Source organism: Salvelinus fontinalis, chromosome 41, assembly GCF_029448725.1.
Source record: "Salvelinus fontinalis isolate EN_2023a chromosome 41, ASM2944872v1, whole genome shotgun sequence".
NCBI lineage: Eukaryota > Metazoa > Chordata > Actinopteri > Salmoniformes > Salmonidae > Salvelinus > Salvelinus fontinalis.
This window is the reverse complement of record NC_074705.1, coordinates 23685802-23703487: the sequence shown is the minus strand read 5'-3', so window position 1 is coordinate 23703487 and position 17686 is coordinate 23685802. Positions and strand designations below refer to the sequence as shown.

At 41.3% G+C, this 17686-nt stretch overlaps 1 protein-coding gene across 1 annotated transcript; it reads left to right on the top strand.

The window, feature by feature from the left end:
• Positions 1 to 1959: 1959 nt before the first annotated feature.
• LOC129840341 (zinc finger protein 239-like) lies at positions 1960 to 11585 on the top strand. The gene is made up of 2 exons (XM_055908145.1): positions 1960 to 2267; positions 8747 to 11585. Exons 1-2 carry the CDS (start codon positions 2075 to 2077, stop codon positions 9577 to 9579), a joined length of 1026 nt encoding a protein of 341 aa, XP_055764120.1. The 5' UTR covers positions 1960 to 2074; the 3' UTR covers positions 9580 to 11585.
• The last annotated feature ends 6101 nt before the right edge of the window (positions 11586 to 17686 follow it).

Genomic DNA, 17686 nt, shown 5'->3' with positions numbered 1-17686 from the left:
AGCTCAATTCCCTGCGTCTTACCCCAACCCTGTCCTGAACCATTAGGCAGATGGGAAACTAACTGAGCCCATAGTCATAAAGGCTCAGATGAGTGCTGATCTAGGGTCAGATCACCACTGTAATTTAAAATGCAAAACTAATCCTAGATCAGGACTCCTACTGTAAGACACTCTGTGAATAGAACCCCTGACCCTGTGTTACTGGTTTGGGTCAACATTTACCTCCTCCCAGTGTGTGTCTCCTGGGACATGATGATTTAAAGGTGCACCAAAGACATTACAGTATGAAGATGGGCATAAACTGCTTCTCCAATAGAAATCCCTGATCACACTTCTAGGCGATGTTGGCTAGCTAAGCTCATGTGCAGAAACATGTCACCGTGTCATCTCGTGCCGAATTACACGTGCTGGCCGTCAAATAAAGGCACTCCTTCCATATAAAGTTGTTTTTGACAAAAATTAAAATGTGTCAGTTTGTCACAAGGAGAAACACTTTCGGTGACAGACAGTGACACATTCAATACTGCCTTGTACACTGCCTGCATCTAGCTTATCTAAGGTGTAATCATTAGTCCAACAGTTGCAAACAAGAGTTTCTATTAGACAAATTCAGGTATGTTTATTCCTGTTTCATTCCGTCTGCATCCGTTTAAGTAACGTTTTTCAACAGAATCGTCAGAATGAATACACCCCTGATCACGCTGAAACACAGTTCCCTTTCATACCAGCCACATTATATACCTTCTCGCATTTATGCGCTCTCCTTCTCTCACCTTTTCCCTTCGCTTGTGGATTTCAATGCACAACACATCAGCTGTATGTGACCAGGTAAAAAAACCTTTCCAAGCCAAACCATATCATAACCCACTACACACAGCCTACATGTTGTCACCATATTAGCTAAAGTAAGTCATAGTCAACGTAGCTAATAGAAATAACAGGTTAGTAAACTCGCTACAATCATGCAGTAATGTTACAGTGTAAGCAGTTTAGCACTTACACCGGCGGGGCCCAGTTGTAATAAATGAGTAAAACCAAAAGCTTACCTTGACTTGGAAGAGTTCCAGTGTTGTGTTGGATAGTCATAGCCAGCTAGCTAACATAACATCCCTCTGTTTGAGTAGGCTAAACTAGCTTGCTGCATTTGCTAGCTAAGCAAGTGAAACGAAAGAAATTACAGTCTCCCTCTTGCTTCTCCTCAATTTTGGAAGAAATGAAATTGTTCAAAACTGTTCAACTATTGTCTTTCTCTTTGAACTACTCACCACATTTTATGCACTGCAGTGCTAGCTAGCTGTAGCTTATGCTTTCAGTACTCGATTAATTATCTGATCCTTTGATTGGGTGGACAACATGTCAGTTCATGCTGTAAGAGCTTTGATAGGTTGGTGGACGTCCTCTGGAAGTTGTCATAATTACTGTGTAAGTCTATGGAAGGGGGTGAGAACCATGAGCCTCCTAGGTTTTGTATTGAAGTCAATGTACCCAGAGGAGGACGGGAGCTAGCTGTCCTCCGGCTACACCATGGTGATACCCTACAGAGTACTGTTGAGGCTACTGTAGACCTTCAATGCAAGTGTCTTTCAATACATTATTTGGTGACGTGAATATATTTAATATAGTTTTATCTAAAAAGGATAACCTTTTTATGTTTTACTATTTACATTTTTATAAAATTCACTGGGGATGATGGTCCTCCCCTTCCACCTCTGAGGAGCCTCCACTGGTCTATTGTTGTCCAAAGGTTGCTACCAGCCGCTAAACTAGGTGTCCAGTCCTTCCAGGTTGTTGGCCTGAGGTAGGACTACATAGGTTTAAATAGTGGAATAGGGTGGTGGGGTTGTAATGAGTGTAGGGTTAGATGGTACCGTATTTTACCTTTTTCATGTAAAGTATAAAAGATTTATACCCCAGTCTAGTTGGTGGCGGTAATTCAACATTTATTGGATGCCAACCGCCGTTAAATCTCATCGAAGAAGAAGAAGACGAAGAACGCTAAGCAGAATCAGAGATAGAGGTTTCAACCAACATTTCTTTGATAAAGCGAAAAGCTACTTTCATAACCATTGCTAATATGTCAAAACTACAGATGTTGAATGTGTTTGTCACCGAGCGTTTGTCGGCGGCTGCTGTGGAGATATTCGGAGCCGTGGAGAAGACCGTAGCAGAGTATCAGGAAGAAATCTGCCGTTCAGCGGAGGAGAACGAGCGTTTACGCAGGCTGTTGGATTTGGTTAGCAAACCAGAGATAAAGTTACACAGAGCAGGTTTGTACAACATTCTGTTGTTGTAACGAGATTTGACTAATAGACTAGATTCATGTTTATTTTCGATTTTTTTTAACCGTTATTTTATAAGGGAGTCATTCGTGTGCAGGGTTGCCAGGTCTAGCTAACATTTCTAGACAATGACTACTCAAAACCTGCCCACAAGGCCTGAAAACTAGCCCCAATCTGGGGGGGAGCAGTAAAAGAGGATTTGCCACGTTTATCCTTTTTCCATAACGTTATCGAGCGAATTAAGAAGGAATATCCACGTCACGACGTAAGAATCAAAATTCGTTTTGCATGAAAATAATAATTATTGCGAGCTAACGTGATGTAATTGAGGAATTTTAACATGTCGCAAGAGGAAAGATGAATCGCCCTTATTAAACTCGCCAGATCATTTTCCATCAACGGATGTCGATTTAACTCGTTTGACTGCTATGATTGTAAATCAATCCCATTTGCGCATGTGTATAACTATAGATAAATCTGGCAGAAGAGTTTGAGTGGTGAAAGTTGGACAGAGGATGACAATCTCTGCGCAAGACAGACACACTTGGACGAACTTCAGGCTATTTTCTGGCAGTTGTGTCCTTACGTGCCAGCAGGGTTGGGTAGGCTACTTTCTAAATGTAATCCATTAGTTACTAGTTACCGTTCCAAAATGTAATCAGTAACGTAACATTTGGATTACCCAAACTCAGTAATGAATGTAATATGATTACATTCCGTCACGTTCCCCTTAAGAGGCATTATAAGAAGACAAAAATGTATGTTTACTTTGTTTAACCTTTATTTAACTGTTGACTTAACTTTAACTTAACTTTATTTAACTGTTGAGCCACATCTATTGCAGAATAAAACAATGTTAAAGTTTACATAGCTGACCATATATGGATGTTAAATTTTACTTTATAGGGCTGGTTATGTTGGCTTCTTCTAACCATTCACTTTCTACTACATATAATAATACGATTAAATTATATCTTTACATTAAAAACCAAAGTCTATCAGAATTCCAGTCATTCCAATAAATGCTATACACCTTCATCTTCAAGAATAGGACGTGGAAATATGGAAGGATAGTTTAGCCAAATTGTTTTACCTAAGCATGACCCCATATTAAGGACTGATTAGCCAGCACTACTCTGTTGTTTATGATTTTGTTGTCATGGAGGACTGATTGGGCTCATTGATTCGAGTGGGAAAATAAATGCAGCGCTCTTGGAATGGCATGCTTTGAGCACTAATGAAAAATGCTATTTACATGTGAAAAATGAATGCCACATGCTGCATTTGCTATAGGCCTATTGTTGACCTTTTTGCTGGTGACACGTTGATATCTTGATAATATGCACCTATTTAAAGGGAAAATCCACAGATGAAACAATAACAAAACGGACGCCCCGCCTATGTTTTGGTAAAAAGCTGAGGGATGGGCCTGGAGAAATGTAACCACTCTCAGATTAATACACAGAGCTATGGATGCAAGGACTGACCATCCATGACATAAAACATATTGTTTTAACCATGTTAAGAGGCTTTACAGTGTTTGTTTACATTTACAATGTTTTAGAAACATTGGAGTAAAACAAGCTTATATTTTGGGTTCTCATGGAATGTGACAGTTGAACTAAGCTCATGAGGCATTTATAAGTTATATTCTTCAATAATCAATTGATATATATATATATATATATATATATATATATATACAGGACCCGTCAAAAAGTTTGGACACACCTACTCATTCAAGGGTTTTTATTTTTACTATTTTCTACGTTGTAGAATAATAGTGAAGAAGACATCAACACTCTGAAATAACATATGGAATCATGTAGTAACCAAAAAAGTGTTAAACAAATGAAAATATATTTGTATATTTTAGATTCTTCAAAGTAGCCACCCTTTGCCTTGATGACAGCTTTGCATACGCTTAGCATTCTCTCAACCAGCTTCACCTGGAATGCTTTTCCAACAGTCTTGAAGGAGTTCCCACATATGCTGAGCACTTGTTTGCTGCCTTTCCTTCACTCTGCGGTCCAACTCATCCCAAACCATCTCAATTGGGTTGAGGTCTGGTGATTGTGGAGGCCAGGTCATCTGATGGTTACAACATGATTCCATATGTGTTATTTAATCGCTTTGATGTCCACTATAATTCTACAATTTAGAAATTAGTAAAAATAAAGAAAAACCCTGGAATGAGGAGGTGTGTCCAAACTTTTGACTGGTACTGTATATATAATTTATAAGTCCAAAAATGGATGTAGCAACTACAGATTGCCACTTTTAAGTCTATCAAAAGTGTGCACGTTTGAGCATGTGTCCAGTAGGCCTATTGATTATTATTATTATTACCAGCATGAATTAGATTGAGCAATAAAAGCCCCACTTTTATTCCATAGGCTTGGATCCGCACTATGCAGCTGTTGCAAGAGCACATTTTTCACTGGATGTCCACTGGTTTCAAAAACAATGATTGATAGGCAGCTTAAACTTCTTGAATTCAACCATTATTGGGTTCAAATACACATTTAGATTTGTGAAAAGCCATCCACAACAACCACGATCCGTAAAACGCAGATATCTAAAATTAGAGAGCAGCAGTGTGATTCACATCAATGCGCTATGTAGATATCAATAATAAGTGATATCCGTATCGCCGTAGACTACACCACTGCTGTCATCATTACCTCCAAGCATTTATTCAAGTTGGATAATCTTTGGATGCCGACAGCAGTCGCACCATTGGAAGACATAGATTGGACTGAGTTGAACAAATTTAAATTTGCGCCTTTGTTCAATGCTGATTTGAATGCCATTGAGAACAGAAGTGTAAAAAAAAACAACCGCAAACATACTTTCTGAATTTAACAGTAATCCACAAAGTAATCACCTAGTTTTTCAAAAGTATGCGTATCCGATTACAATATTTTTGCTGGTAATGTAACGGATTACAGCTACCGTTTTGTTGTAATCCCTTACATGTTACGGATTAGATGTAATCTGTTACTCCCCAACCCGTTGTGCCAGACTACAAACCATTATAAAAGGCCTATTTGCGATATTGGATTGTCATTTCAATAGGCATAGGCTACTGACTAACATCTGGGTTTATGATTGTAATTCAACTTTGGCATGGTTTGGTTAGCTAGATGCATGTAGCCTATAGCCCCTGATAGGCAAGATGTAAAGTGAACGATTTAGCAGCTTGCTTAGTTCAAATTGACAGACTAATTTATTCAACATATAGTAAGGCGATTTTGGGGTAAGAAGTGCTTGTTGCCCAATAGCCTGCTGGAAAAGGCTACTACGGATGGGGTCGTACTTTCAATCACTGAATCAAATATTAATAGGGATATGAACTAATATGCTTGTCAACAACAGCCAGTGTTTATTATTTTTACCTGTAGCCTAATCTGACTGACTGTTAAATAAATCTAATGCATTCTAACAACAGCTGATCCGCAATTGCGATAGAGCTGTGAGATCACAATTGATAACTTCCAATTGAATTAACTAAACATGGGCATGAATTATTAATAATAACACAAGGCTACAACAAAAATAACCTGAAGTTATAGGCTATTTATTAAATCCGTTTACCAGCTCCAGATATGCTACACAAGTGGCACAAATTGATTTGCAATGACTCCAATGATATCGTCATTTCAACTATTTTTGTTTCAAATGGTAGGAGGCTACAGTAGCCTACCAAACCATGGAAATTAGAACTCTACTTGATGGTCAACATATGCCAATGTGTCATTCTCCACATTTTAATGTCAGTTTTTTATTGTGGACTTTTCCCGGAGAGGGAGTTCCATAACTACCATTTCAAATGTCCACTCGCGCAGCACTCGAGACTCAAGAACTGCTGCTCTGTCACACCTCCTTCCGGCCCTCCCCACCACTCATTCAGTAACAGCCTCCCTCACTGCCTGATAGTCAGCAGCAACCGGTCACAGTAAAATATATGTACTTTTTTTTTTTAAAGAAATGCGATGGTGGCCGCAGTGCAGAGTAGGCCAAAAGTGGGCCAAAAACCTGCAGCCCACGAACAATTCACCCGCAACATCGTTATCCAAGTAGCCCGAGTGTTTCGGAAAACCACGGGCATGGCAACCCTGCTCATGTGACATGTTGTGATATGTTAAAGGAAGAGGCTATACAAACACGCCTGGTTCCCAAATTGATGACGTGGTCGCGCAGTTGAGAGTCGAGTGGAGACGAATGGATTCGGTTCAGTTAGTTCAGTCAGTCATCCTGCTGATACAAGTTTATGCTGGCTAGTTGTCAACAGCAGCATTGCGCTAGTTTAAACGTGTAAAAGACAGTGATGTTTCTATCGATGGGCGAGGGAGAAATAACTTGTGGTATTGGTCACCATCTGGATATCACCCTAATATGCCAATTAGCTAACATGACGACAAACTCGATCCACTGGAATACTGCGTTACTTATTATTTCAAAGAGCGCTCCGTTAGCCACGCCCCAGAACATTGCTAGGCATGTTGCAGTGGGACACGTTTTAATAGGAAGAAACGCCTCTCAATTTAAAATGGGACCGCCGTGGTTCTGTGTAGCTGTGTTATGCTTACATATTTGAGACCAGTGTATTGCAGGTAATTTCGTCAGATGTAAGTCAAATATATTTGAGTTGGTAACAGGGAAACAACGCTGAGTCGTATATAGTTTGAGGTTCTACTTATTAAAACGTGTCCCAGTCCATGTTTATCTCTGCCCACTGGGCCGTGGTTTATGGAGCGCTCCTTGAAATAAACTATCCTAACTGGATCCGTTGGATTACGGATTTATCTCACCACACCGTTGTGGATGAACAGTGTAAAATTGCTTCACCGTGTATCTGTATCACATGTCGCTGGCGGAAGATGCTTCGTCAATTTGTTCCAGCCCACTTGATTATATTGCAAGTAGGATAGCAACCTGCACGATAAATAATGTGTAATTTTGGTAGTAACCATCTGGATGTCACCATGATGGAGTCTACTGCTCAACAGGGAGAGTTTGCGCTGCAACCCGGCAACAACAAAACAGGGCACAGTCTGTCCTTCACTCTTGATTGCCGAGCACTGCTGTCCTGCAGTAGGGAGAGGGAGGTAGCTAGATAGTCTAGCCAATTGCCAATATCAGGCCAGAGTGACAGCTAAAGCACATTTATTGTAGTGATTTTCACCGTAAATGTACAACTGCGGCAACGTCTACATTTAAAAAAAAAAATCAACAATGGAATGGAGTCCCAACTTCGGCAAACAAGTTTACAATTCTCGACAGGTTACGTGGGTACAGTAAGGATGTGGCGTGCCGTTAAACATCTTTGATATCAAGCATCTCAATCACGTCGCGTGATTTCGCATAGGTTGTTCGGTGACCCGTTACAAAATAGAACTAGCTAGCTGAGGAGGGCTGATTAGGACGACTGACTGAACCGAATCCGTTCATCCCCACTCAACCCTTCTCTGCACGACATACGTCATCAATTCTGGGCACCAGGCTCGTCCGTATAGCCTCTCCCATGCTAAAGAGCTTCGTCTCTTCTTGAGTCGTCACTAGATACCACAGCCTCAAAGTCATCAATCCCTCCTATTTCTTAAGTCTCGTCATAAAATGAGATTTTAAATTTAACCACACTGCTAACTTTATGCCTAATCTTAAATAAAGGTTAAAAAAATATATCAAAAATATCAAAAAGCACATTTGAGCCAATTTTGACTTTGTGGCTGTGGAAACCCTTCCTCTGGCTATAAGCACCCTCGAACGAAACTCTGGTTCACCAACATTGCTTTGTATAAATCACGTGCTGGGGGAGCGGCTCTAAGGACATTCCTGACCCGTAAACGACTAACCAAAATCTAAAACTGACCCTTACCTTAACCCTAACCAAACCATTAACCTTAATTAACACTGAACTAAACTAATTTGAACTAATTCTGAAATAAAATACATTTTTGCAGATCAGGAGTGCCCTTATAGTCTTTTCTGTGCTGTTTAGTGTAGACTAGTCAACAAAATCGTCTTATTTTTGAGCACAGAGAGGGCTTCCAAACAAAATTTCTGATACTTTATTAAAGCTGGAATATGTAATTATTTGGCCAACTGACCAAATTCACATGGAAATGTAGTTATAGATCTGTCATTCTCATTGAAAGCAAGTCTAAGATGCGGTAGATCTGTTATATATGTGCTATGCTCATTAATTCTCTGCTTCCCATTCTTAAGTTTAGTTTTTACTTTGTTTTTTTACACCAGCTTCAAACAGCTGAAAATACAATATTTTTGGTTATGGAAAATATATTTCACAGCAGTTTAGATGGTACAATGATTCGCTACACTATGCTTGCTTGTTTTGTCACTTAAACTGAAATAATGCAAACTATTAGAATTTTAGCAACCAGGAAATGACTGAGCGATTTCTGCATAGTTGCACCTGTTTAAGATATATTCTCTCCCTCCAGACTTCCAGGTACTGACTCTTGCCGTTCCCCCTGAGCAGCAGAACTGTAAGCAGGAGTGGAGCCCCAGTCTGGGGCAGGAGGACCCAGAACCCACACAGATTAAAGAGGAACAACAGGAGCTCAGACTCAGTCAGGAGGACTCACCTCAGCCCTCATACCTTTACCAAAACCAAACTGTGGATGATGGAGAGAGGGGTATTCTACCTATCATCATAACTGAAGACATCAAAACAGAAGCTGATGGAGAGGGCTACATAGTACCAGAACCAACCAGTGATCAGCCCCTTTCAGTTCATCCAGACTGCTCTGCTGCAGTGGAGAAACCATATCGGTGTCAACAATGTGACAAAAGCTTCACACGTAAGGGACACTTGACCATCCATTCAAAGATACACACAGGAGATAAATCTTATCTGTGCAAACAGTGTGACAAAAGCTTCATCCAGAAAGGTGACTTGGACAGACATACAAGGGTACACACAGGAGATAATCCATATCAGTGCAAACAATGTGGCAAAATGTTTAACCAGAAAGGAAGCTTGACCATCCATTCAAGGATACACACAGGGGAGAAACCTTATCAGTGCAAAGACTGTGACAAATCCTTCAACCAGAAAATGGAATTGATATTGCATATGAGAGTTCACACAGGGGAGAGACCATATAATTGTCCTGTATGCAAGAAAGGTTACATGGCATTAAGCTATTTAAGACTTCATCAGCGTGTTCACACCGGGGAGAAACCTTACCAGTGCAAAGAATGTGGCAAATGCTTTGGTTATAAAGGAAGCTTGAAGTCTCATATGAGCACTCACACAAAAGCTTCAGCCTGAAGTGAGAACAACAAATGATTACTCACATTAATTTCTTGTTACATCCAACTTGTAAATAATTTGTTATGTTCTATTTTCTGGCACTTGACAACAAAACAAATGTAGTTATGTGAGACGAGTGATAAAACATCAGTCAGTATCAGATTTGTAAGCTCATTTTAGCTCTTACTTTTTTTTGGATACCTACCGGCCAGGACAACGAGGGAATTAGACAATGCTGGCCCGGCTGAAAAGTGATTGCAACCTTTTTGAAACCAGGCTGCCTCGGGCATGACAGGCCATATTCCGGTGCACCGCGATTCAGCCTAATCAAACTCCTGCACTGCTGGCTTCAGGAAGTCGTCACAGCTGTGTCTAGCAGACCACACACTTGGATTCGTAAACAACAGGAGTTCATATTCAATTGATTAACAATGACATACAGGATATTTGGGCCACTATCTTCTATCTGTACTTCTGTCTGCATGTTAGAATATTGAAGTAGTCTATTATGTCTTTGTTGACTATATAATGCAGCAAATATTTTGTGTGTTTTATTTATTTCATTTTTTTTGAGGGGGGGGGTATCAGCTTTAATATTGCAGACAGATTGTTGCTTTCAATGTAATTGTCTGCATCATTTCCAATCCCCCATATATCTTTTTGTGTGTGTGTTTGTATATATATATATTTAATTTTATTATTTCCCCCTAACCCTACCATCCCTCTCCTAATTGGAGTAAACTAATGGACAACAACACTTAGGCTTCTACTTCCATCTTATATATACACTATATACATTTTACGGACACAGTATATTTTACAATAGTTATCTTTTGTTTGTTTTTAGTCCCTTCCTTCAGCTACCCTCAACCCCTCCCATATATCTCTGAACACCATCCAATTTTGATTTCTATTTGCCATATGTTTTCCAACTGTGCTGATTCACATACGTTCTGAAACTATACACATTTTATGGACACTGTATATTTTACATGAGTTATCTTGTTATTTTTAGTCCCACCCTTCAACTCCACTCAACCCCTCCCATCTATCTCTGATCATCAAGTTTTGCCAGACCAAAGGAGAGATTTCCACCTGTCTAATGTCAAGTGCTCGTGTTTCTTGATCCAAGCAAGTTTCTTCTTATTATTGGTGTCCTTTAGTAGTGGTTTCTTTGCAGCAATTCAACCACGAAGGCCTGATTCACGCAGTCTCCTCTGAACAGTTGATGTTGAGATGTGTCTGTTACTTGAACTCTGAAGCATTTATTTGGGCTGCAATTTCTGAGGCTGGTAACTCTAATGAACTTATCCTCTGCAGCAGAGGTAACTCTGGGTCTTCCTTTCCTGTGGCATTCCTCATGAGAGCCAGTTTCATCATAACGCTTTATGGTTTTTGAGACTGCATTTTAAGAAACTTTTAAAGTTCTTGACATTTTCCGCATTTACTGACCTTCATGTCTTAAAGTAATGATGGACTGTCGTTTCTCTTTGCTTATTTGAGCTGTTCTTGCCATAATATAGACTTGGTATTTTTCCAAATACCGCTATCTTCTGTATACCACCCCTACCTTGTCACAACACAACTGATTGGCTCAAACGCATTAAGAAGGAAAGAAATTCCACAAATTAACTTTAAACAAGGCACACCTGTTCATTGAAATGCATTCCAGGTGCCTTCCTCATGAAGCTGGTTGAGAGAATGCCAAAAGTGTGGAAAGATGTCATCAAGGCAAGGCAAAGGATGGCTACTTTGAAGAATCTCAAACATATTTTGGTTTGTTTAACACTTTTTTGGTTACTACATGATTCCATATGTGTTATTTCATAGTTTTGATGTCTTCACTATTTTACAATGTAGAAAATAGTAAAAAGGTGTCCAAATGTTTGACTGGTACTGTAATATATATATATATATATATATAAAACATTCTATTGGTTGCAAGAATTTTGTATAATAATTAAAAATGAAAAACACTGTTTTGAATCCACCGTCATTTTGTGTATCAGTTCATGTGCCATGGAATCAGTACATCAAAAATCTCTTCCCAACTATTTTGCAATCTATATGGACAGCTGTCAATTTTTTGGTCCTTATTAAATGAAACTGGTATACTTTTCTTTATCCCAATTTTCTTTAACCAATTATGGTCTTTAATGCAGGGCCGACAGACAAGTTCTTTTCTTCCTCCCCCTTCCACTTGCCTCTTCCATTTTTGCACACACTGCAATTAGTTGGTTGTAATTCTGGGTAGAGCAGACATTTCCATATATTTGTGTTAGCTGCATGTGTGACAACTCCACCAGTCCTATCTATGATATCATTTACAAAGATTATACAGTTGTAAAAAAGTTGAACCATTATTTATTGTAATATATGTTCTGTCTCTTCTGGTGGATGAAACTGAAATTGCAACCAACTTTCTATAGCTTGTTTTAAAAATAGCGATATTTTGGAGATTTAATTTTTAAATAACAGAAAGTGAGAGGTTGAAATCTGAAAAAAGGGAAAAGGCCATTCTTGAACATGGGCTGAGACATTCTTACTAATCTGCATAGAGAACCAGTATGGATTTAAGTATAACTTTGTATGACTGAAGCCTTTAGTGAGAGGTCTAATGCTTTAATATTTAATTATTTCTGCCCTCCGAGTTCATATTCATTATATAAATAGGCCGGTTTAATTTTGTCTGGTTTATCGTTCCAAATAAAATCAAATATTTTTTGCTCATATAATTTAAACAAGTCACTAGGTGTAGGCAAGGTCATAAGCAAATAAGTAAACTGGGATGACTAAAGAGTTAATCAGGGGATTTTTCCACAAATAGACAGGTATTTTCCTTTCCATGGTAGCAAGGTCTTATCTATTTTTACTAACTTTTTATTAAAATGTATTGTAGTGAGAATTTCTTTATTTCGGGATATGAATACAGAGTATGTTCTCCAACCCTGTCCACTCAGCCCCTACCCAGATGGTCATGCGCCATCGCAATCTTCGCTCTCTCTCTCCCACTACTCTCTCCTCTTCTATCCTATCTTCTCTCCCTTCTGCTAAATCCTTCTCCCTCCTGTCTCCTGATTCTGCCTCTTCGACCCCATTCTCCTCCCTTTCCACATCCTATGACTCGCACTGTCCCCTTTCCTCCTGGCCGTGTCGACTCTGCCCTCCTGCTCCGTTGCTGAGTGACTCATTGCGAGCTTACAGAACAGGACTGCAGCCAGTTTAGCAAAAATGTAGGAAAACTAAACTTCCGGAGGACCTATCATCCTTTCACTCCCTCCGCTCTACCTTCTCTTCCTCTGTATCCGATGCTAAAGCGACTTTCTACCACTCAAGCTTCTGCCTCTAACCCTCAGAAACTATTTTTCTCCTTCTCCCTCCCCCCCCTCCCTTTATACGGACGACTTTGTCAACCACTTTGAAAAACAGGTTGACGTCATCCGCTACTCATTCACTCAGGCTATTGAGTCAACTGGTCCCACTCACACAGCACTATCCTATGCCTTGACCTCTTTCTCCCCTCTCTCTCCAGATGGCATCCGCGACTTGTGAGGTATGGCCGCCTGAACCTGCCCGCTCGAGCCCATCCCCTTCTTCAGACCATCTCTGGAGACCTTCTCACTTCCCTCATCAACTCATCCCTTACCACTGGCTGCGTCCCCTCCGACTGCAAAATAGCCTAAATTGCTGACCTCCTCAAGAAACCAACACTCGACTCATCTGACATCAAAAACTATAGACCTGTATCTCTTCTTTCTTTTCTTTCCATAACACTTGAGTGTGTTGTCTCTGATCAACTTTCTTGTCATCTCCCTCAGGATGATCTTCTTGACCCTAACCAGTCAGGCTTCAAGACGGGTCACTTAACCGAGACTGTGCTTCTGTGTCATGGAGGCTCTCCGCACTGTCAAAGCTGACTCTGTCCTCTGTTCTCATCCTCCTAGATATATCCGCTGCCTTCGACACCGTGAACCATCAGATCCTCCTCGCCACCCTCTCAGGGCTGGGTGTCTCAGGCTTCGCACACCCTTGGATTGCATCCTACCTGGCAGGCTGCTCTTACCAGGTGACGTGGAGAGGATCTGTGTCTGTACCACGTACTCTCACTACTGGTGTCCCCCAGGGCTCAGTTTTAGGCCCTCTCCTCTTCTCTCTATTGTCATGGAAATTCTAACCAGAAAGGAAGACAGAGACTGTAGATTCCTCAAAACAACTTATTGTAACGGTAGTCTTCGTTTTCCTTGTCTGAGGAGTAAGAAATGTCGGACCAAGATGCAGCGTGGTGAGTATTCATATTTATTACGAATACTTTCAAAACAATAAACTGAACAAAAATAACCGAAGACGCTACATTCCCGAAATAGTGAACACAGGAACACACGAACAGGAACGATCACCCACAAACCACAATACAAAAACAGGATACCTAAATATGGTTCCCAATCAGAGACAATGACTAACACCTGCCTCTGATTGAGAACCATATCAGGCCAAACGACAAACCCAACATAGAAATACAAAACATAGATAACCCACCGAACTCACGCCCTGACCATACTAAAACAAAGAAAATACAAAAGAACTATGGTCAGAACGTGACACTTATTTTATTATAAGATTTGCAATAATGGAGCAGGTGCAACAGTCAAGAGCCCAACAAAGAACAGTTGGTTCTCGGCCTTTATAGGAAAATACAACCTCTTTTGTCTATGTGGCATTTTAGCAGGGGTGTGAGATCATGGTGGGAGCATAGCGTACAAACAAGTGATAATGCAAGTTTTGTTACCCCTTTCTGCTGATAGAATTGTCATTGCTGCTCAAGCTAGCCTCTCTCTTCATATCTCCACACAGCTGTGCCCTTGAAAGATAGGAAAAGAACAGGATGGACCAAAAAACGGGTCACTCAGATGGCCCTTTTGTCTTTGGCCTCGTGACTAAGTTACTCAGAAACAAGAGAGGAAAAACACTGGCTTCTTCTTACATGATAGAAACAGACAGTGGAAATGTACAGGTTTAAGGCTTATACAAATGATGTGCATAACAGAGTTTGTAATTTTGTCACTATACTATACACCAAGTCACTCGGCTCCATCATATCCTCACATGGTCTCCCCTATCATTGCTATGCGGATGACACTCAACTACTTTTCTCCTTTCCCCCTTCTGACACCCAGGTGGCGACACGCATCTCTGCGTGCCTGGCAGATATCTCAACATGGATCTCGGCCCACCACCTCAAGCTCAACAAGACGGAACTGCTCTTCCTCCCGGGGAAAGCCTGCCCGCTCAATGACCTCTCCATCACAGTTGACAACTCCACAGTGTCGCCCTCCCAGAGTGCAAAGAACATTGGCGTGACCCTGGACAACACCCTATCGACACACTCCTGCAGGGTCATGCTCTTCAACAGCCGTAAAATACGACCCTACCTCACACAGGAAGCGGTGCAGGTCCTAATCCAGGAACTCGTCCTCTCCCGTCTGGACTACTGCGACTCGCTGTTGGCTGGGCTCCCCGCTCGTGCTATTAAATCCCTGCAATTATCCAGAACGCTGCAGCCCGCCTGGTTTTCAACCTTCCCAAGTTCTCTCATGTCACCCGGCTCCTCCGCACACTCCACTGGGGCTTCCAATCGAAGCTCCCATCCACTACAAGACCATGGTGCTTACCTACGGAAAAACAAGAGGAACTTCCCTTACCTACATTCAGGCTTTGCTCAAACCCTACACCCCAACCCGAGCACTCCGTTCTGACACCTCAGGTCTCTTGGCCCTCCCACCCCTACAGGAGGGCAGCTCCCACTCAGCCCAAGTTCTTCTCTGTTCTGGCACCCCAATGGTAGAACCAGCTTCTCTCTGAAGCTAGGACAGCAGAGTCACTGCCCATCTTCCAAAAACATCTGAAAACTTTCAAACAGTATCTTAAATAATCCTCCTCCTCACCTCAAGGTTTTTGGTGTCCATTACTGGCCGTTACAGGAAAGACACACACAAACCACCACCATAGATGTTTTTAACTAACCTGTTCTTGGCGATAATTTCTTAGTTCTCGATTCCATTTGCAGGTGGTTCTACAAAAACAAGATATTAAATCCATGTTTTATACCCTGCGAGTTACCCTTCCCTTTTATACCCTTCCTCGCCATTTTAGCTGCCACACACCTAACATTTCCCAGCATTTTTTCAGGAACTAGTAATTTCTATGCGAAGCGTCAACGGCCACTTGTAGAAGTAGATGACAGCGCGTAACAAAGTGCGACCAAAACAAAGATCTACACACATGGAAGAGGCATATCTCACTCGAAACAAAACATGGATGTAGTATCTTTCTGAATTTTCGCTGCCAAGAACAGGTTAGTTGAAAAATCTCTGGCGGCGGCTTCTATGGAGCATTCCTGGAACGCCCTGTAACGGACATAAAAAAGTATCATCATTCATAACCATCATCAATACGTGCAAACTACAGTTGTTGAATGTGTTTGTCACCGAGCGTTTCTCGGCGGCTGCTACGGAGATATTCGGGGCCGTGGAGAAGAACATAGCAGTGTCAGGAAGAACAAAGGTTACGTACGTAACCACGGTTATGTGAGCTATTGGATCATTCCAATATGGTATCCTTCAATAAGGTATCCCTCCGCGCAGCAGGACACATTCTGAGTAAGGATTTCAGATTTGTAACAGGTAGTGCTGAGGCTGCGGTGAAACCCCTTAAATAGCTGCCGCCGCACTACCTCCAAAGTTCACAGATTAATATTGTATTGTGATACCATATTGGAGTGATCCAATATAGTGCAACATAACGAAGGTTACGTATGTAACCAAGGTTATGTGAGCTACCGGATCACTCGTGTCCTTTTTCGAGGTGCCATAGATCACCGACAAAGAGGGTTGGAGTGATTCGGTAGCTCACATAACCTTGGTTACATACGTAACCTTCATTATGTTGCACTATATTGGATCACTCCAATATGGTATCACAATACAATATTAATCGGTGAACTATGTAAGGGCCAGACAGAGAACAAAGTCCCATAGAACTGAGCTCAGGGCAGTCATAGTTGCTGTGTCCCTCCGTCCCCACTCAGGGAAGTGAAGGCAACACCCAGCACAGCCGTCCCGACCTTATTGACAGGAGTAACATTGACTTGATAGTACCTAGAAAAGGTGCTATACGATGCCCAACTGGCCGGGGCGAAAATGTAATTGAGGGGAAACTCCTCAGATCAGGGTTCACCATGTAGCTACTCCTCTAGTAGAATATGCTACTACAACAGAGGTCAGAGGTCAGAGGCTGGCTGTCCAGCCAATATACTGTAGTAATAGTGTCCACAATCCAATGTGAGAGTCTTTAGGATCTGTAGGCTCTGTCCCAGAACTCTCTCACTATAGCAAACAAATAGCCAATCAGACTGTCGTATTGCCTGTGTAATGTAAGTGTCCAAGGTTCTGGCCGGGCACAGCACACACTCGGGGAAAAACACCCATCTCACCCGCAGCCACGAACGGGCATACAGTGCATTTGGAAAGTATTCAGACCTCTTCCCTTTTTCCACATTTTGACATGTTAAAGCCTTTCTCTAAAATTGATTAAATCACATTTTTCCTCCTCAATACCTGATAATGACAATGCGAAAACAGTTTTTTAGACACTTTTGTAAATGTATAAAAGATAAAACATAAATACCTTATATAAGTTTCTACAACTTGATTGGAGTCCACCTGTGGTAATTTCAATTGACTGGACATGATTTGGAAAGGCACACACCTGTCTATATAAGGTCCCACAGTTGACAGTGCATGTCAGAGGGAAAACCAAGCAGTGAGGTTGAAGGAATTGTCCGTAGAGCTCCAAGACAGGTTTAAGTCGAGGCACAGATCTGGGGAAGGGTACTAAAACATTCTGCAGCTTTGAAGGTCCCCAAGAACACAGTGGCCTCCATTATTCTTAAACGGAAGAAGTTTGGAACCACCAAGACTCTTCCTAAAGCTGGCCGCCCGGCCAAACTGAGAAAATGGTCACCTCCTTGTCCGGGAGGTGACCAAGAAGCCAATGGTCACTCTGACAGAGCTCCAGAGTTCCTCTGTGGAGATGGGAAAATCTTCAGGAAGGACAACCATCTCTGCAG